The sequence below is a fragment of the Accipiter gentilis genome, chromosome 25, assembly GCF_929443795.1.
Source record: "Accipiter gentilis chromosome 25, bAccGen1.1, whole genome shotgun sequence".
Classification (NCBI taxonomy): domain Eukaryota; kingdom Metazoa; phylum Chordata; class Aves; order Accipitriformes; family Accipitridae; genus Astur; species Astur gentilis.
Window position 1 is genome coordinate 5,014,503 of NC_064904.1, and position 21,863 is coordinate 5,036,365.

Consider the following 21,863-nt stretch of genomic DNA (forward strand, 5'->3'; position numbering starts at 1 on the left):
CTACACTCAGGACACTGCATTTATCCTGTAATGCATGTTGAACAAAAGTAAGGTATCTTTATCCCCAATTCAGTCATGCCTCCTGAACCATGAATGATTCTGTGGTGTTTTTCAGAAGGCTTGATTTGTGCTAATTTAATAAGGTGGTAAAATTCCTTGTCCAACTGCATAAGCAGGAACGTGAAGGCTTCCCTATGCTGGCTCATTGGGATGACACAAGTAATTTATAGATGTTTTGGAAGAAAGTTTGCTGGGTCTACCTAGGCTTATTAGCTGACCTTACCAAGACACTGTCCTACAACCTAGGATGCAAACACTTAGGTCTGGGACAGCTCCTGGCAGACAGGTACCCACTAGCTGAAATGAATGGACAGGACTCAAACTAGCACTTAAACAGAAAGGTGCTAATTAAAAAAACGCCTCTTTTCTTTCACACCCTTTTGAAAATTCCAGGGCAGCTGCTCTCAGGCCATGTGGTTGTGCCTGCAAGGGAGCCAGCCACTGGGGGGATTTGCAGAAAGACCATCTGCTCCCAACTGTGAGAGAGGGCCAGCGGGTTTTCTGGAAAATAAAGGGAGGGAAAGGCCGAGCACCACCTGTGCATCCTGGGAGCCTCCCTGTGCCAGAGCCAGGAGACCCCTCTGCTCTCACAGGGGACAGAGGGTGGGAAACAGATGGTAGGACTCAGGGAGAAGGCTGGCAGAGGGATTAGGAGACACAACAACAACAAAAAAGGAGGATCAAGATACAGAAAGAACACAGACAATGAAAAAAATGAGAGGGGGGTAGGAAAGATGGCAAAGAAAACAGGAACGAGAGAGCCCAAGCATGTGAAATCTTGAGCTTGTGCCGCTTCTCCTGCACATTTCTACTTTGACATTCCTCCAGTGGAGGAGAGGAAGCACCAGGGCATGTAGTACTACATGTGGTGGCCAGTGGATGTGTGGAGAAGGTGGGAAGGGGTGAAACACGCAAGTGCCATTTTTCCCAACTGTAGCAACATCCTGAGGGACAAAAACTTGAATGCTAAATTTACACTATTGAGGCAGTGTTTTGTTATTAACTTTATATTTTATGAACCTTTGTGCCTCTGGAGGACTGTGAAACGAAATGAGGAAGGAAGCCAGCCATGAAAAAATACCCCAGTGAGAATAGACTTCTTTTATGATTTTAATGAAAAACAGTTTCTATAGACACTTGTTAGCAAGGACTTCAGGCTCTCTCATTCACAAACTTAACATGGAATTTGAAAAGGGAATTTAAATAGCAAAGTTTTTTGAAGAGACAGAAATGACCCTACTTCAGGCAAATAAAACCTCATTTCCATTCTTGGTCTGAAAAAAAAATCCCCCCCCCTCCCCCCAATTAACTATGACTGTTTCAAAAGATTAATTGCCATCAGTTTCCAAGTATACTCACTAGCTGTGTTAAACCAAGCATGTCTAGAAACTAAGAAATTAATGCTCCTCTAAATAGAGGTTCAGGACCAGTACTGTATACTGATATTCCTTGTGTGGGCACATGAATGAGTGGCCATTTGTAAGACATGCTAAAACAAGAGATAATTATAAAAGGAGATTACAGTGATGTGTATAGATGATAAATACGCTGATGATTCTCATATTGAGCACAGGGGGATTTGTGGTGCAGCAATGAATTGAAAAAGCTGTTCAGCAAGAAAAAAACATGGAGAAAGACAAAAACAGAGAGGAAATTTAATGGTAGTAGCTGTCTACTGTACAGTGCAGGTAAGAGAATAGATCCTGTACCATCAGCTGCATTGTTCTACAAGTCAGATTCCTGGGAAAATTTTCTAAATCCTTTAATTAAACTTTCAAGTTTCTTTTCAGCTCCCTATATTCTCGAAAACAGTCAAAGCCTTTATCTTCTTACAAATATTTTTGCAGCTTTTATACCCATGGCCAAATGAACTGAAGTAGGCAAAATTGCCATGGCCTGGAACAAAAACAATTTAAAGAACACGAAAGCAAGTGAAGCTCCTAAACCCAACAGACATGTGCCTTCTCCTGTGTAAAAGCCCAACTTCTACTGCATTTTTAGTGGTGGCAGCTCTGTTTTTCCAATAGCATCATGTTCAAAGCAGAGCTGCAGAATCCCCCAACAGTCCCAACCGCTGAGTGCCAAATGGGAGCTAAACAGCAAGAACAGCATTCTCAGATTTAGAGCTGCTCAGTTCATAATTTAATACATGTAACACCACTTTTGGCTGTGTTTTAGAAGGAAAAAGTAAAATTTACAGATAGCACTAGTGAACAGACAGCTCTGAAAAACATGCGTAGCAACACATCAGGTGGGCTTGTTACAAGGAACGTCACTGAAATTGTTACACGGTGAATCATACTGAATGATCTAACAGCTCTCTGGTCTTGGACCTGTGGAGTCAATACAGTCATTAGGAGCCTTCCCAACTCAAATAGTAAAAAGCAACACTGTATTTTTGCAGGAATGCGATCGTTGCATCAATTTTTCTTCCTCTGGTCAAGAGGGACCTTTCATTCAGATAACTTACATACAGGACAAGGAAGGCAAAACTGGGATTTCATCACTGCCTCTCAGATCCACCCCAGCCCTGCAGACCACCTGCACCTCAGTCTCCTGCTCCTAGGGCTCTCCACATTGCCCAGCACTGTCTCTGCAGATGCTCCCTCCAGGACTCTCCTTCCCTCTCAGCCTCTGTCCTGGACTGGATCACTGACACAAAGAGGTTTCTCCTCTACCATTCTTGCCACTTTTAAACACTTCCCTCAAATAACCACATCCATCATCTCTTTGTCCTCACATCTCTATCCAATCTGTATTCCTCCTTTAGCTCTTTCACTCACAGAATCTCTCATTTCACTTGTTTTTCCCCGCCCAAGTGCCCCTGCCTTCCTCTCACTCCTCTCTGCAAGACAGTAACAAGAGACATCAACCTGACAGTCACCTGGTCATCGCTTACCACAGCCTATTCCTTCATTCAGCTTTTTGTATCAGTTTTACTAACTTCTCCTCAGCTTTCTCCTCCCTGTTCCCTCTTTCTGAGCTTCCCATCAGGCCTCAGCCAGGTTCCTCTTCCTGAAGGAAGTTCTAGTTCTCCACTTCTCTAACCATTTCTTCAGCACATCTTACCAGTGATCATCTACCTAAGGGTAAGATCAAGATCAGCTTCTCTTGAAATCCTATACCTCAGACACTGTCCTCCTTGAATACATTCTTTGAAGCAAATACATCTCAAGTCTTTCTTTATTCACCACCTTCCTCTGTAGTGTCTAAGCTGGGACTGGTTCTCAAAACCATTATATAATATGGCTAAAGAAGAACTTTATATATTTATACACACATACCCCATCAATTTTAGACATCCAGAAGTTAAATTTTTGCCTTCTTTATCCTCTCTTCCTGTGTTCTGAATAATGCCAATAGTAAGTCAGCAACGGATAAAATAAATTTTAAAAGACCACGTTAAAAACAAAAAACCCAAAACAAACCACAAAAAACAAACCAACCACCACATTTTAAAAGATGTCAGAAAGTGAGGCAAAATTTCTGGTTGTAATTCAAGGAGCTGGAAGACAGGAACACATAGATGACCAGTATTTTTCCTACAAGAGACACATCAGGTACTTTCTTCAAAGAAAGAAACATCTAAGGTTCTGACAAAAACCATCAGGTCAATGACGGGAAATTATAGCTTAATACAGGACAGCTTTCAAGCGTGCAGCTTCCCCAGGAACCAACACTGTGGTTACTGCATTATGAGTCTCCTGCCAGCTGTCGCTCAGGAATGACCATGACAAGAAACCCGCCAGCCCTTCCCATTGACACTTAGCCAGCAGAGATACTGCCTTGTTGGCCCAGACATGTCTATTCACTAGCATTCTTGATGCTATCAGCCCATTGCCCATATGACTGAGAAAAGCAGCAGCCTTTTACTTCTATTTTCTTCTTTACCCATAACAGTAGCCTGTACAGAATTAAGACTGGCATTGCAGACTTTAATCGGCTTGCTGAAGAAGTAGATGCCTTACTCTCACCTTGATTTTACTGCAGGAGTGCCAAGACTATGAGTTTCAGTGACCCAACATCTCTAAGTTAATATTCTTTTCTGATATAAACCCTTTTTTGTACATATACTACTGCTGCTAAGAGCAGCAAAATAAAATCTTCTGCCAAGGTTTCTGCCATTTGTTTGTTCTGGAGATGCTGATTACCGTGTCATTCCCCATCATTGCTGACAGGGTTCATCCAGTTTTCCTTCTTTGGTAAAAACAAATACATTGTCCTTGGCACCAGCACAGGGCTAAGGCAGAGATAGAATGGGCATGCAAAAGAAAAGTAAAAGTCACAGCAACAAAACCTTTCATTTCAGAAATGTGGTTCTAAGGAGAAGTCAACTTCGTTTTCAGGCTAAACAGCTTTCATTTTGTCTCACCAAAGACACTGGACTCTGGACATGAGCTCATTGGCTTCCAGGTCACTTTTGATGTGATACCTCATGTGACAGATGTCCTTGCCTAGACAACATGGCCAGACAGATGTTTTTCTCCTTGTCCATTCTCCTCCTCACATTTTCCAATTTGTCATACATGTATTTTTCTCTCCACCCTCACGTATTTTAATTCCCCTACTTCATTTGCAAGAGTTCCTTCACGCTTTATGGCAATTCTGCAAGACTCTTCTGGTGCGTACATATTGCCACAACTGAACTGATTATACAGGCACACAGGACAGAAAACCTAGAGGACAAATGATTCTCCCATGGCAGACTGTATCCTGGGTCACTTGCAGCAAGGAGTGAAGAGACTTGACTTTCAAGCAAATAGTTGCTGTTCCGGCTTTAGCAAGAACTAACTCACTATCACATGTATGTGTATGACAGGCAAACACATGCATCAGATATTGCATTTGTATGTACAGGTATGTAAATATAAATGTTACATGCTAGACACATTAAAATGTGAGACTCAGTGGTACTCAAATATTTGTAGTTGGCTACAAACATGTATAGATTGTTTTGTTTAAAAGCATGTTTGTAATTTGGCCTGTTTAGGGGCCTCATTGACAGAATCCCTTAGGAGGCAAGTCCTGAAGGGCAAAGGAGTCCAGGAAGGCTAGACATTCTTCAAGAAGGAAATCTTAAAGGCATAGGAGCAGGCTGACCCCATGTGCCAAAAGATGAGCTGACAGGGAAGAAGACGAGCCTGACTGAACAGAGAGCTTTGGCTAGAACTCAGGAAAAGGAAGAGAGTTTATGACCTTTGGAAGAAGGGGCAGGCAACTCAGGAGGACTACAAGGGTGCCGTGAGATTATGTAGGGAGAAAATTAGAAGGACCAAAACCCAACTAGAACTTAACCTGGCTACTACCATACAAGACAAACAAAATCCTTCTATAAATATATGAGCAACAAAAGGAGGGCTAAGGAGAATCTCCATCCTGTATTAGATGTGGGGGAAACATAGCGACAAAGGATGAGGAAATGGCTGAGGTACTTAATACCTTTTTTGCCTCAGTCTTCAATAGTAAGACCAGTTGTTCTCCAGGTACCCAGCCCCCTGAGCTGGAAGACAGGGATGGAGAGCAGAATAAAGCTCCCATAATCCAAGGGGAAATGGTTAGTGACCTGCTACACCACTTAGACACACACAAGTCTATGGGGCTGGATGGGATCCACCCAAGGACACCAAGGCAGCTGGTGGAAATGCTCACCAAGCCACTTTCCATCTTTTACTAGCTAACCAGGGAGGTCCCAGTTGACTGGAGGTTAGTAAATGTGACGCCCATCTACAAGAAGGGCCGGAAGGAAGATCCGGGAACTACAGGCCTGTCAGACCTCAGTGCCGGGGAAGGTTATGGAGCAGATCATCTTGAGTGCCATCACGCAGCACATATAGGACAACCAGGTGATCAGGCCCAGTCAGCATGGGTTTATGAAAGGCAGGTCCTGCTTGACTAACCTGATCTCCTTCTATGACAAGGTGACCCGCTTAGTGGATGAGGGAAAGGCTGTGGATATTATCTACCTAGACTGCAGTAAAGCCTTTGTCACAGTTTCCCACAGCATTCTTCTGGGGAAATTGGCTGCTCATGGCTTGGACGGGCATACTCTTTGCTAGGTAAAAAACTGGCTGGATGGCTGGGCCCAAAGAGTGGTAGCGAATGGAGTTAAATCCAGTTGCTGGTGGGTCACAAGTAGTGTTCTCCAGGGCTCAGTATTGGGGCCAGTTCTGTTTAATATCTTTATCAATGATCTGGACGAGGGGATCCAGTGCACACTCGCTAATTTTGCAGATGACACCAAGTTGGGAGGGAGGGTTGATCTGCTCAAGGGTAGGAAGGCTCTGCAGAGGGATCTGGACAGGCTGGATCGATGGGCTGAGGCTAATTGTATGAGGTTCAACAAGGCCAAGTACTGGGTCCTGCATTTGGGTCACAACAACGCCATGCAATACTACAGACTTGGGGAAGAGTGGCTGGAAAGCTGCCCAGCAGAAAAAGACCTGGGGGTTTTGGTCGACAGCCAGCTGAATATGAGCCAGCAGTGTGCCCAGGTGGGCAAGGCGGCCAACAGCATCCTGGCCTGTATCAGAAGTAGTGTGGCCAGCAGGAGCAGGGAAGTGATCGTCCCCTGTACTTGGCACTGGTGAGGCCGCACTCGAGTACTGTGTTCAGTTTTGGGCCCCCAATACAGGAAAGACATTGAGGTGCTGGAGCGTGTCCAGAGAAGGGTGACCAAGCTGGTGAGGGGCCTGGAGCAGAAGTCTTATGAGGAGCAGCTGAGGGAGCTGGGGCTGTTTAGTCTGGAGAAAAGGAGGCTGAGGGGAGACCTTATCGCTCTCTACAACTACCTGAAAGGAGGTTGTAGCGAGGTGGGTGTTGGTCTCTTCCCCCAAACAACAAGCAATAGGACAAGAGGAAATGGCCTCATGTTGCGCCAGGGGAGGTTCAGATTGAATATTAGGAAAAAAATTCTTCACGAAAAGGGTTGTCAAGCATTGGAACAGGCTGCCCAGGGAAGTGCTTGAGTCACCATCCCTGGAGGTATTCAAAAGACACGTAGATGTGGTCTCAGGGACATAGTTTAGTGGTGGACTTGGCAGTGCTAGGCTAAAAGTTGGACTCAATGATCTTAAAGGTCTTTTCCAACTTAAACAATTCTAAGATTCTATTTTAATTTAAGAAATAAAACAAATACAAATTTTATTTAGCATTTCAGAGGAAGGAGGTGAAGAACCAAACAAATTACTCACCAGAGAGAGGATCTTTGCCAATCATTAAAACATTTGGTAAATTCATTACAATCAGCTGCTGGAGGACCTCCTATACAAGAGAGAACAACAGGCAAAGTTCAGCATGGAGGAATCCCAATCAATCACACCACAAAGAATACAGAGCTCCATCGATTACAAAGCTTTTAACATACTGGCAGGTCAGAGGTCACAAGAGGAAGCCCCCACTTGAGAGAGAAATCACTATTTGAAGATGGCATCAGATTGCACAGCTAACACACTAATCACCTCTTTTAACAATGGATAATGTAGAATTTAAAGGGTCCCATGGCACTAATCAGGAAAAATGCACAGCCATGCCAGGCACACCAATCAGTCATGCCTTTACTCCAGGCATGACCTGTATTCATTTGATGTTCACCATTCAGCTGCTCTCATGTTTCAGGGCATATAAGTGCAGCTGGTTCAAAGGTACCTAAGCCATTCTGTGAAGTTTGAGTAATTCAAATAATTGGTCAAATTATTTCATGGGTCTGAGATTTTAATGATGGGCTGGGGAAGTGGGTGTGGGGGAACGCTATTGAACAGGCATCTGGCACTGCTCAGAGAAACCAGATTTAAAGTTCTAGATTTGTTTGCATTGTTTTTAATGGGGAGGAAAACAGATTTAAGTATGTCACGAACCTCATTTAAAGGTCATTTTACTTTGGGGGAAACGAGGGAAGGGAGGTGCGTTGGTTCGTCTGGTTCACCATTTAAATGTCAGCTGCCTGAAGCTACTCTGAAATGACAGAATGGGCTTAAGGGAGAGGAAAGGCTATGAGCCCTGGGGCAGGCAAAATGCTTAAAGGGGGACAGATAAATACATTGCAAAGGAGACTGCATAGTAATATGATCAGCCATGCACCCCAGTAACATACAGAGCACAGGAGTACAGTTTTTAGCTTCAACCTGCAGCTACCAGCACTCACTTGTGATGATCCGAATAAAACATTTTGCAGGCAAGCATTTATTTCACAGAAAAAGCCTGGGAGAAAAATGGTGGTGTGATTAAAACACTGTGTCGGGATTCAGGAAACAATGGTTCACACATACAACTCTACCAAGTGTTTGGCAGGTGCCTTTTCCTCACTTGTCTCCATTTCCAAGCCCACCTCTAGGGCACTGGGAGAGCACATGCATTGATACTTGCACAGCGTTCAGAGCCAGGGGAAAAAGTACTGCAGCCAAGCACAGAAACACATTTCCTGAAACAATCACCCATTCACCCAAACACTTCCCCTCCAAGTTACCCCATTGTTATTTCTCTTTCAAAGTTATCATAAGAGGAAAATTAAGCCTGATTGAAAGAGGAAATATTTCAGTGAGCCTGCAGCATTTGATAAGTAATCACAGTGGCTATCCTAAAAAAAAATGTTTTGGACATATCACATTTAATTTTTTCCCCTCTGATCCAAAACATACTCCTCAGCAGTCTCTTTTGGATAAAGTAGAAATATCTCAAGTGTCACAGCTGATGGGGCTGTTGGTGCTGTTAAGAAAGAAGGCTCTACAGACCTTTATGCAATGTGAAGTTTGGCTTATGTAGACCAAGCATTCACTGAATCATTAGTGAGATGCATTTTATAGTTTGTGCATTTGAGACATGTTGAACAAAGTTTGTTTGCACCTGTTACCAAAACTGGGACAAAACCTACTGGATTTAGCAGCATATCGCTGGACTGCAATATCTGCTATGACAATACAGTATGGCACTGAGGCTTTAATCAAAAAATCAGAATTTGCATATACCGAAGTATTGAGCTTTAACCAGCAATTTCCATGGCAAAAAAAGAGAAAGAATTGTGCTTCTAGTCACCCAGCATGTGGAGTGGCACTGAAGCAGGAATGCATAAGGAATTTGCGTTGTCTTTGTGTAATCATTGGATCGCTAGCTATTTAACTGGCAGACACAAAAGACATTACAGCTAACCTTTATGCTGTTAACATTCCCATGAGCAACTTCTATAAAATTATTTGAGTATACCATCCAACATAACCATGACTGAACACCCTCGTATGTGTTTGAGCTTATTATTTTCTGGTAAGAATCCAATAGTCACCAAATACAAGCAGAAACAGCCCTGAGCCTTGAAGAGTGATTAAGTAATTAAGATTCAGATTGAAAGATTCAAATTGTTGCAAGAGGTGATACTCTGACCTGTTTATTTTTAAAAGAAATTATTTAAACAGATAACTATCTTTATTGTTCTAAACGACTTCACCTTCAGATTAGTGCTTGTGATAATACCTAGCTGTTACACAGAGCAACTCACTGGTAGATCTCAACACTCTGTAAAGGGAGGTCAGTCAGTGTCATTGCCCTCCTTTTCCAAGATAAGGAAAGTCAGTCAAAGAAACAAAAAGTTACTTCAGTTTAATAAACTATCCTCTGTTAACAAAGATGTACCAGTGAACCATGCACTCACACAACTACAAGTGTGAGATAAAATGTGTTAACTTAAAGCTCTTATGCTAACACTGATGAATTTAGCTCAGATTTTGTCCAGGCTAAAAACACAGCAAGTTAGCAAGGCTCAGCTGACACTCAGTGACTGACTCACTAGCTGGGATAACGTGACTGTGTCTCAGGTCCATTGCTTAAAATCCCACATGTGGAAATACAAACAAAGCCCCCTCACCTAACAGCACATCAGAAATTCTTCACCTTCTATCCACTTATCAATATTTTCTTCTTTTCCTTATCTGAAGCAGCAATAACACAGGTTGACAAGTAAAATGCTGTACCTTAGTCTGGCCTCTCTGCTCCCCTCATGTCTTACCAACCTACCCGAAAGACCCCACAAAGTAAAACTTGTGGTTCAGGCAGGGAGCTGTCCTGTTATAGCCTGTGAACCAGGACTGAGGACCAAAGGCTCCACAGACTCAACTGTCTCCCAGGTTACAGCTACACTGGACACTGGGTTAACCTGGACATGCCCCTGAAGGCCAGCCAGCAAAAGAAACACAGATAAAATGCAATGTTTCCCCACAAGGGTAGCAAGTTATTGTATTATATAAAAGGATGTTGTTATGCTTGAAATCAACCATAGCTGTGAGACACCACAACAGAGGCAGAGATGGCATGTATGTGTCCTGCCTCAGGCAACTGGCATGCCTAGGGGCAGCATGCCCAGGCAGGAGCTGCTGGAGAGCAAAGCAGGGTTTTCAAACACAAAAACCCAGTCTGGAAAGCAACAGTCCAAGAATAAAAAAAAATAAATAAATAAACCCACAATCTTACTCCTCCTGTGAGAAGCCTTTTAATCATTTTTACAGCACAACTAAAGCTTGGTTAGAACAGTAAAGGTTACAGCAACAGCATATGGTAACAATTTCCGTGATTATTAGAACAATTAGGGTCTGAGCTGCTGGCTTTACACCTAGACCATTAACCAACTCAGAGGCCAGCTACTACAAGTCAGGAATCACCTCCCTCAGAGTACCATTTGCCTTTTTTTTTAATTATTATTATTGTTGCTAATGAGATTTCCATCAAAAAACAATGTTGGTATCAGAAGTGTTATTTAAGGAATCCAATTTGAAACAAATCCACATCAGGTCTTCATGCAGCATCTGTAGGTGCCCGAAACACTCATCTGCCAAAGATCAGGATATTTTAAGCTTGAAGAGATTTGTCCAAAATCTCAGCTCTTTTGACAGCAGTAACAGTAGCAAGAGCGGATGCTTCTAGTTAGCAGGTCAACACCACTATCACAAAATACAAAGATCAGCAGCCAAGTCTTACACTACTTGAGCCAGACCCCCAAACTCAGTAAATAAAGCCCACAAAGGTTTCTGCATGTGGTTATGTGACTCCATATCGATAGGGAGACCTTTCTAAGTGAAGGTCAAACTGGGTGTTCAGTCCTTGATTGCTCGCTCTGCTGATCTTGCCCACAGAGATGCAGTGTGAAGTAGGTAGGCTGAGACAACTGGCACATCTGAGCAATAAGAAGGATACTGCCTAAGCCAGAGGTAAGTTTTGCTGAAAATAGCTAGGCACTCTAGGACTGGTACCCCAAGGATTCAAAAACATTAAGTTACCTAGAAATCATGAGGTTAAACATAAATAAATGCTGTGTTCTCATTAGCAGCCTTCTGGCATCTAAGCCCTTGCTGCACACTTGCTTCACATTTGCAAGCTTTTTGCAATCACTTTGCTAAGAAAGGAGCTTAAAAAAAAGCCAAAATCCCCCCCACATTGATTCTAGCAGTCAAGGGCTTTAGGAAAAATCAAGACACATATGAGATTCTGGATAAAATTCTAAGCACCAAGTTAAGCACTTAGGCTTATTAAAAGGATGAAGAAATATATTCATTCCTTCCATCTAAAAGTTTCTAATTTGTTTCTGAAGTGCTGAGGCACATTTTACCTACTCTTTTTATCCTTCCAAGATCACACACACTGGATGTTTGCACTCTGCCTCACGTCATCTGAAGAGATGCAGTGGCAGGTCTCACTCTCAAGTCACCATGGTCACATATTAACATTTTATTTACCTGGAACAGGCTAAGTGGGCCCCTTGTAATTTTGTAGGAACAAAGTCTCCTTGGACCATGCTACACTTCAATACACATTTGCTTCTTAAAAATACATGTGCAACAGTATGGAATAAAATGGTCTTAAGGTGTTATTCTTGGCTGCATTTTAAGTGCCAATGTAAGCATGCCAACCGCTCTTGCAAAGAACACATTGCTAGGAAAGGAATAGGTAAAATTGTCTTTTCCATGGCTGAGAGACCAGGCAAGCATAAGCTCTAGACAGAAACCATCCCCTGCGCTGCAGTGCAGCACAGCATTAATGTAGAGTAACTACTAGCTTCTCATGCAGAATTAAATTAACCTCTGCCTGAATCCTAAACAAGAAGAGAGCACTAAATAAATTATGTAAGAAAAGCAGCAGTCTATCAGCCATTGTAATTCAATGCTCAAGCCAAACAATTCCATTTAAGTATATTGCTTAGCTATAAAATGCTAATTGCCCAGCTGACTGGAAGCCAAGTGGTGCTTTCCTACTTAAAATGCCCATGAGGAAAAAACATCACCAGCTTTATTTATACCAGCAAGAGCAAACACCACCTAGACAGGGAATCTGGCTTATATTTCAGCTGCAACTCAGGCCAACGGAGTAGGAAAGTTCAGCAGAGTCCTATCCGTGCAGCACAGCCAACATCTTTCTGTGATAACCTCAGCATGGATCTGATCCCACAAATATCCTTGGAGTGGGAAACATTTGGTGAAGGAGACACTACGTGCTTAGCTAAAGTCTCAGCAGGAGTCAGCAGCCATCTGCACCAGCTCAGAGCCTTCCAGCAGCAGGATGGGGTGGCAGCTTTACCCCCTACACATCTTAAGGTCCCTTTGGATGCTACCACAAAGATAGGCTGGGAGCTGCACCCCCCCAAGTCCAGGGGGGAACCAAACTCAAGCTTTTCTGGAATCAGAACTCTAAGGAAGAGTGAGCACTCAGGCTAATGAACAAGTTTTAACATTAAAACATATTATAAACAGCAAATTGAGACACAAGGGTTGTTTTTTAAATATGTTTCCAGTTTTGTTTTAATATGATAATGAAAACAAGTTATTCTGCAGCCTACAACAAGGACATTGTGTTTGAAAAGAAAAATATTTGTCTTCCAATATAGATAAACTTTAATTTTTTAAAGTTTTTATTATTTCACTAAATTATCTGGGGAGTTATTAATGGTGTCAAGGAAATAATTTATTGTGAGATTCTGTAAACTGTATGACAGGGTCTCAAAAAAGATCAGACAAGATGAAACAAGTTCTTGCAGGGGAATGTCAAGGAAGTGAAACACAAACAGATCTTTTATTGAGATGTTTTCCATGTACATCTTGCCATGTGAGCATGCCTGATGACACTGTGTGTGACTCAGTACTCACTGTTTCCCTGACAACACATTATATACATGACAAAATTTGATTAAGAACTTTGCTCATCTCTGCAACAATTGTGTTCATTATGTGACACACTAGAGGATTAGCTGTCTTTAAAGGGATTTATTTTTTTTCTGAAAACCAGCAAATTACATAGCACATTTCTTAAAGACCCTTCAAGTGGAAACCCAAAAGCCACTAAAATATCTGTTGCCTCATCTGCTGAAAATAATCAGTTCTGACAATCATAGACTGGAATCTCAGTGGGAAGGGATGTGAAGGAATCATACCTAGTCTTAGCCATGCTCAGCCTGTGCAGGGTGCAGATAACCCACCAAATGACAGAAATATACACAGTGCAGAAGTACACCATATAAGATCAGGTTTTATTAAAAAAATTACACACATGCAATTTGGATGGCACATAATAGAGTATCATATAAAAAACCCAAACAACTAGAAAGGACCCCAGCACCATCATCCACCCAATTTATTGTTACGGCTCAGGTTTTGTTGTTTGTATTTCAATAGTGCAGAGGTCCCAGCTAGGAGCAAAATCTCATCCGCTGCAAGCTGTACAAATTCATAGTGAGACATACCTGGAACAAAGAGCTTGTCCTATATATGCAATGCATCGGTAGGCTGATGAAAAAATAGTAACAAGCAATGGAGGAAGGAAATGAAAATAAGATTCTGTGGTTATAATGTCATCCATTGTGCACACTCTCTACTGCTTTATGAACCGGTTAAATCAACTGCTCCAGGCTGGCACAGAACTAAATCACTCCAGACAGAGGGCAAGGCAAGCAAGGCAAGTCCTGATAAAAACATTTACTTTAAGATCAATTCAAATTGTTTACAGTGCACGTTGTTTATGTCACATAACAAAAATTCCATGTGTATTTAAATAAAGGTACTCTTATATATGGAAAAAGTATTTTAGGACATAATTAGTTTTACTTGTAGCCCAGTGGACTAAACAATGCAGAAGCTGCCACCCTCACACACATCAGTTGCAGAGGAAATAATTTTTTTCTAAACTAAATACAAAAATATACACTTACGTCTAAACTATGAAATCAAATGTTCAATGGCTATGTAGCAGCACATTTCCTACCTTAGTTTCACTGACTCCAAGATGAATCACTTATGTTAATACAACATACAGCACTATGGTTGTGCCTAGTGGCAATATTGATTTGACCCAGCGAGGAGAAAATCCAATTGTGGAGCATTGTGTTCTCCTGCTTTTATTGCCAGCAGCACCTTTGACTAATTTACCTACTTTGCTGTAAATTGAAAGCCTATTGATTTATCCTCAACTTCTCTCTTCAAATCATGTGCAAGTGACTTCACATGTTTATAAGAGTATCCAGACAAATTACTCTCAACTTCTATTATATTTCACCTTAGATTTGTCCTGGGGTGGTTTATGCAGTAACAGGGAATATGAAATGTGCTGTGTTAAAGGCTTGTCACTTGACATTACACATATAACCAGCTAAAATGCAATCCATCTGTTCAACACGCTTCCAGCTAATCTGTGGTGGTCTCTAAGGACCATAATAATTTAGCCTAACACACATTAAAAAGAAACAACACAGGCCATCAGAACAGACTTGAAGCACTTCTGAATTCTCTGAAACTCAGCACCACGCACACCCACTTGTTTTAAAAGGAAGTCAGTTTTCCCATACAGTTTGAACATATTTTGCTGGGATAATAAAGCCAAAAATTTTCACATCAAACTCTAAAACTGAGCAAGTATATTTCAGCTTTTAACACCGAAGCCTGATACCAAAGTACATTAGCCATGCAGAGCTCCGAGGTACAAATTTTGCTCCGCTGCCTTTGTTCACTGGAGTGAAAAAATTTACAATACTAAAATACAGTGTGCCACCAAGAAACAAACACCAACCCAATAACAACATTTCTAGGAAGATTATGTGTAAGATGTAATAAGAGAAATGGTAGAAAACACAAGTATTTCTAGAACTTGGGGGTTTAATATGTTTATATGGAACAGACACAGTAAACACCTAACTGGACACATGATCCTAGTTCTCATAAAATACATTGAATTAATAGGTTTTTTTATACTGCCATGAAGTGCAAAAATAATTAACCCAAGGCAAGCATATGGTGAGTTGTGGGGCTTATTTAGTGCTTCAGAGCTAGAGATCTGCATTGCAACTTCAACACTGCAATACGAGTTCCAGGCTCTGAAAAAGTGCCAAGAGCTCCAAAGAAGCAGCCGACCACTGGAGTGATAATCATGATGCAATGCCTGAGAAAATAGCAGCCAAAAGTACAGGAATACAAAGGAATTAGAGGCAGGAAGATGTACGAATACTGGTTGCACATCATAGCAATATTGCTTTCCTAATGAGCAGAAGCTACATAGTATAAATATACGTGTTTTGCACTTTTCCCAGTATCATCACGTCATTTATTAGTATAAATGTCGCTTGAATGAGAATGATGCATCTTGGGAAAAACTGTAAAACCAACTGTTAATCCCAGAAGGGCACAGAGGCATGTGTGAGAAGAACCATTTTGAGGTTCTCTAGTATAAATGTTGAAAAGTCAAATCAAAGCTTTCAAAGTTTAAATATGAAAACAAATCTGTGAAACTAGAAAAAAATAATGGAGCAAGGAGGGGACACACACAAGAATGGGATATTTTCAGGACTTCTGATGAATTCCTTGTTATGAACAATATTTTAGTAGCAAACAGAACGCCTAACAGATGTGATCAAGTTTAATGTGAATGTATGAGTCAAATTTCATCGGTGACTAAGGGTAACAGAAATGAAACAAACATCCAGGTTGGCTGTTACTAATCTCATACTCTTATGTCCTGTTTGAAGCAGGAACTTGGTAGTAATTTTCAATCTACCTCTCAGTCCCCAAAAGAAACAAGCTGCTTTACCCTGCCACTCTTATTAACACTAAGTAACATCCCACTGTCTCAGTAGCCCTCCTGTTTGCCATGGGATGTACTGACAAAGTATTTCTTGTTGTTAGCAGAAGGTGCCACGCCTCACCTTCACTACATCCAAACATCCTTGGAGTTGCTCAAATATAAGGTAGTTAAATGCTTAGAAACAAGCACAAACGTGCTTGGTCTTTCCAGGATAACACTCCCTGAATAAACAAGACTTAATTCACATTACATTGGTAAACCATTTCGAGAAACTTCAATGGACAGTACTGGAGAAATGCAGAAAATTATACCTAGAAACTGAGGAACAGTAAATGCATGAACAGCATTCAGGCAGTGATGACCAAAAGGGATTTTATGGGATAAAACATGTAGGTTATTGGCTAACATTGCTCACTTTGAAATGCATTAAAATCTTTCAGTCTGTAACTCAGGAAAAATGGTAATCCCAAGACAATTTTTTCTCCCAGTAAAGAAAAGGGTTGTGACAGTTCTTGAGGAATACCAGAGAGAGAACTGAGCAACTGGTCTGTTAGCAATCGTCCTATTCTCTGCCCCAACCTTCCTAACATGCATATAAATGTGAAAAAAAAAATGATTAAATTTAGTTTAGACTAATTTCCAGAAGCTTAAAGATTTTTAACCATGAGTTTTCAACAAGCTTAAACCTTCTTACACTTGGGCAGCTTACAGGCAACCTAGTACTGAACAACAAATAAATGTTTCAGAAACAGTCACTATGCCATTGGTCTATTATCTAACTTCAACAGAGGACAGCAGCATGGGCATGAGAGGTCCATGTGGCATTTGCATAAAACCGTGCAAAACTCTATGTTGGATTTACAGAAGAGGGAAGCTTTCAGTTGGTCTGAAGGGAAAACAGAGACGGTACAGGGACAAGCTATCTCACCCTGCAAGGATGCCTGACCAGACAGTAAGATGCTATGGGACAAATGAGGTGGTTGGGGAAGTAAAGGGAGGGAAGGGGTTTACTGATGCCTGTAGGTTAAACAAAAACAAAGGGGCTTATACATGCTACTCATCTGATGACATCAGCTGCTTTCTCATTCATCTCCTGCAACAACCTGACCTTCTCATCACTGAAAGCTCTCTCTTGCAGGCAAACTCCTGTTACCAACCAGTTACCAGGGGCACTAAAAACTCAAATACCAGTAATGTAGACCGTCCTCACAGTTCAGGCATGCCCCTGTCAAATACTCCTAGAAAGCATTAAGGGTATCATTGCAGGTTAATGTTATGAGCTTTCCAATTATTTTGAAGCAGAATTTATATCCAACATCATTACCTCAGCATATCACTGCATTATCAGTATCATCTAATTTACCCGATATCGACAAGTTCAACAAACACCCAGACAGTCCCTAGCCAGATGATCTGCCACTGTAGCAACAGTCTGCAAATTTTTTCTTAAGGTGGGTAAAGGGAGAAGCTTCAAGTCAGACCAGATGGTTCTTCCACACCAAAAGTAGAGTGGTGTTTCTCTTGATAGCTAGCAGATTACCCCAGGCAGGTAACATGCAAGGGAATTCGAAGGCCATCAAATGCTTCTTGCACTGTACAGGTGAAGCTGCAGTAAATTTCATGTGGCTTTCCCAAAGTAACCCAAGAACCCTTGTGGAAGAAAACACTCACAGCATTTACTGTGTCAATCACCAGCCTTACCATTAGCACTGTGCTGCAGTTATAACATGTTGGGGAAAAAAAAATTTAAAAAAAAAAGAGACACCACAGAAACTAGCAGCAGTTAAAATGGGAGAGGGCAGGGAGAACAAATGGGGGCTGTTCCCTCAAGATGGCCTCTGGGCCTCTCATAGTTCCCTTTCTGGATTTTCTATGCTCATTTGTTTTCAGTAGCAAATCACCTTTATATTTGCAGAGTTTGTGTGGTCCCCTTTGAGGAGAGAACAGTTACCTACAGGGAGGAGACACAGTCATTTACAGTTGACACTTAGCTATTCACAGAGTCTACTGCCAATAATTTGAACCTCAGCAAAACCGAGTCAGGCATAACCCACAGGCAATTACCAGGTCAGGCTGCCAGGAACAGCCTCCCTGGTTTTCCCAACTTGCTTCCCAACGGAGGAGGTGACAGAAAAGCCTCCTCCTCGGTCCCACCCCAAGGAGACCTTTCACTGGCATCGGATCCCTTTGTAAACTGCCAGCCCGCAGCTAAGACAACAAAAAGGGATGGTGCTTCACGATGCTTACTTAGCCCTCATCAGCCACCCAAGGCAAGCGGGTCCAAGAGGGTACCTGGGGCAGCCCCAGTACACCCTCAGCCCCAGGACACCGGGGCTCGGGTCACATCCTGTGCCATCCCCACCTCAGCCAAGTTCACTTGTTGCCCCTGCCTTTTGGACATCACATAGTAACAGAAATACCATGCTCTAGAAGAAATGGATATACATATGTATCTATATACGTATATATACACACACACAGACACTCTTATAGTTATGTGTATAGATATGTTTCCGCTACTTTTCCCCACTATTATTCTGGAATTACTATACCTGCTCAAACCTGGGACAGGCAAAATCCTTCTGGAGACACCATTAGATTTGCTATACATAAGACTGGCCCATGTTCAAGCATTTAGACTCCCACGGCTCAGCAGAGAGAACATTAGGAGTTTTACCCCACACTATACAGCAACAAGCTGTCTTCTTAAACACACAACACTGAAAAGTCTGCAAAAGTGATAAAGTGTGACACTGTGCACTTGATAAAATTTAAGGTTAGTTGTTCAGGGTGAGGAAAATTCAGTTACTCAAGTTTCAGTTACTCAAGTTACTTTGGGTCTGAGGTATTACGCAAAAAATGAGTTGCTCCAACACTTCCTTCAAAGAAAAAAAAAACACAAGAGAAAGTGAAAACTCAAACATTTTGAACAAGTATGGAAAAGTGCAACACAAGGTGCTGTGGTACATTAAGATTTTAAATCTGCAGTCATTAAATCCTCCCTTATGACTGATTCATCCTCTACACACTTAAACCCAGTCACCTTCCACATTCTATTTCACACATGCAAAAGAGAGAAAACCATTAAAAATTAATGGTGATAATCCACCAAGCCACAATGAGTCCACAATTCAAGTAGTAGTTAATATCACAGGATAACAAAGATCTCCTTAACTGTTGCAACTGCACAGCAGGGGATATATTTCATATTCAAGAAGAAAGAGTTATGGCAGGAAAAAAAAGATAAAAGAAAGGAGAAAGTCACTTCCAACAGCTGTCACAATTTCACCTATACACAGAACAGGAAATAGCCAATGTCCCTGTGTGGTAGCTGCTAGGCACAATTTACTTATCAATGGTAATCCAAGCTATGCATTCACACACATATGCATACTTGCACCTGCAAACACTCTCAAGAAGAATTTTCAGTCTTGCCAGCTCATAACAGTGCTCCTTTAAGTATCTGAAATGACTGATTAACCCCCAATACAATCTGTGTCATCTGCTGTGAATCTTGCAGATAACTCATAACTGTTAACATTAATTAACTCAGCAGAGCTTTACCATTGCTCCCCCACCCATCTCATACCACAGACCTCAATTTAAGAGTTCTCCTTCCCAACAGCCCTAGCAGACAGCTTAGGCAGACTTAAGCAGCAATGGTGAGCTTCTGATGTAGAAAACCCAGTTAAATAATTGATGTGCGTTTTTAAAGACTTTATCTCCCCATTTTACACTTTTCTTTATCAGTACTCACCAATAGTCATGACACACTTAATGCATACAACACCCTGGGAACACCCATGATATCATAAGAAAAAATGTGAAGGGTGCAGTTGCATCCCAGAAGATCCTTTCTTTATGCCATCTGTCACAGAGACAGAGGTAAGCTGTGTCACTATGTTATTAACAACATTCAGGAAAGATTAACTTCTAATACTCCTGCTATGCCAGTTTTAAGGCTTCTAACCACTGGATTTTCTGTCAACAAAATACAATTTCCTCTTAAGCTGTGATATTTAGTGTTTTCCTGAAAGCAAATCTCATCTATCATGTTCATACAAAAGCCTTACCTACAACTGAAAGAAATAGCTACTTTCGAGACCTTGCATCTACTGAGGAAAACCTTAAAAATGGTCACAAAAATTTCAAAACCAGCAAGAGCCCCCAAACACAAGGAGCTGCTTTGGCTACAGGCAGAAAAAGCAGAACTAAGCACACTGCCAAAAACCTTTTGTATTACTAGTGGCATTTTTCAATTATATTTCTTAATCGCCAGTGTCCTTTAATGGCACATGAAGGTGTCAGGCATGTATGTTTCTAGGCAACTTCCAAGCCGCCTCACATGTGGCTCCTATCCCTCACTTACATCAGCAGAGCTCAGTTTACTACTCAAGCAACATAATCGAGGGAAACTTAATAAGACATATCGAGTGACTTGTTTTGTGATCTGGTTGATAGGGAGCACAACAGCGGAGCAACCGTGATGGGCTGGCCTCTCAGCTAGCTGAAAGCAGAGGAGGGGAGGGTAGATCCCCGGAAAGATTGCTCCAGGCAAGAGCAATTCAAACCTCAGGCTGCAGAGAGCTGCAACCCTTTCTCTGGTCTACCACGTTTGGACTGCATTGCTCTGTAAAAATAAAGATTATTAGAATTTTAAAAGATAGAGGTTACACAAAAGTTTATATTGTTGTTGCAACTACTGAGCAGCAGATCTAAGCCTAGCAGCATTCAAAGCATTCCAAACCTCCTTGGTGGTCTGGAAAAAGTCTGACTCCTAGAAGCAGCCACAGACGAAGTATTAAGGGGCACTACAATCAAAGAAAGGTAGCACAAGCAACATTTTATCAGCAGAAAGAGTGTTTACACCCTTCACCTCAGAGAAGCACAAAACCTTGGCAAGGACATCCAGCTGTACAACAGGGAAAGGAGCAATGCTCGGTCCACTGTAAACTCTGAAATGTTGACCACGTTAAGTGCTGGAGTAAGTACTCTCTTGTTGTGGTTTACACGCAGCTTTTCACATAACTGATTAAAATGGCTTTGTATCATTGTTTAAACATACTTTGGTGGAGGCATTGAGTTACTTCGACAAACCTGTTTTTTGCATCATGAATTGGTTGAGTGATGAATGGCTGATCAGAAACCGGAGCTCCATGGGAATTAGTGTAGCCACTCACCAAAAGAAATGCTGCGGTAAAACAATTTGTGCTCTTCAAACCTATAGTAACAGTTCACATGTTGAATCTGGGCATCTGAACTAATGGTCTTACTTCTCAGTGCTCAGAAAACATGCAGCTCCCACTAATTTTAAAGGGAGAAACAGATAGTTACTATCTGGAGGAAATAATCGGAGAAAATCCAGCAGTTACAACACAGTACCCGAATGCAAGTCTAGATGCTCTAGCACCTCAGTAGCACTACCTGAATCCACCATTCCTCTAAATCTCTGCAAAGCTAATGTTCATATCTCCACAACATTTAAGACATACAATAAATTATAGGGTGCTAAAATTAGGCATTTAAGTTTGAATCTCCAAGCTAAGCAATTTCCATTGACAGTGTAGATATGGAGAAGATCTGCTAGGTCTCCAAAGTTTACTACTGAACATTAACACACTAGTAAAAAAACAGAATTTTCCCCCAAGCTAACCTGCAGTCACAGATGTTGCTTTCTAAGCAGCAATACAGAAACAGGCATAACCAAAACTGAATATAAAAAGAGCATTTGCTGAGTTTCAGATTAGTAGATACATGATTCCTTGTGA

General features: G+C 41.6%; 1 protein-coding gene across 10 annotated transcripts in view; it reads right to left on the reverse strand.

Moving 5' to 3' along the window:
• The window catches only part of CCDC88C (coiled-coil domain containing 88C), a 100,008-nt gene that overhangs the window by 51,667 nt on the left and 26,478 nt on the right, over positions 1-21,863 (reverse strand). For 9 of the 10 annotated variants that reach the window (XR_007509570.1, XR_007509571.1, XM_049828449.1 and 6 more), the window contains one exon: positions 7,251-7,320. Coding sequence is in view for 8 of the 10 variants with exons in the window: in XM_049828449.1 (XP_049684406.1) it covers positions 7,251-7,320 (70 nt within the window). In the remaining 2 variants the exon portion in view is untranslated. Of the gene's footprint in view, positions 1-7,250; positions 7,321-19,852; positions 19,906-21,863 lie in introns of those variants that run through there. The other variant, XM_049828452.1, reaches the window with a different exon arrangement.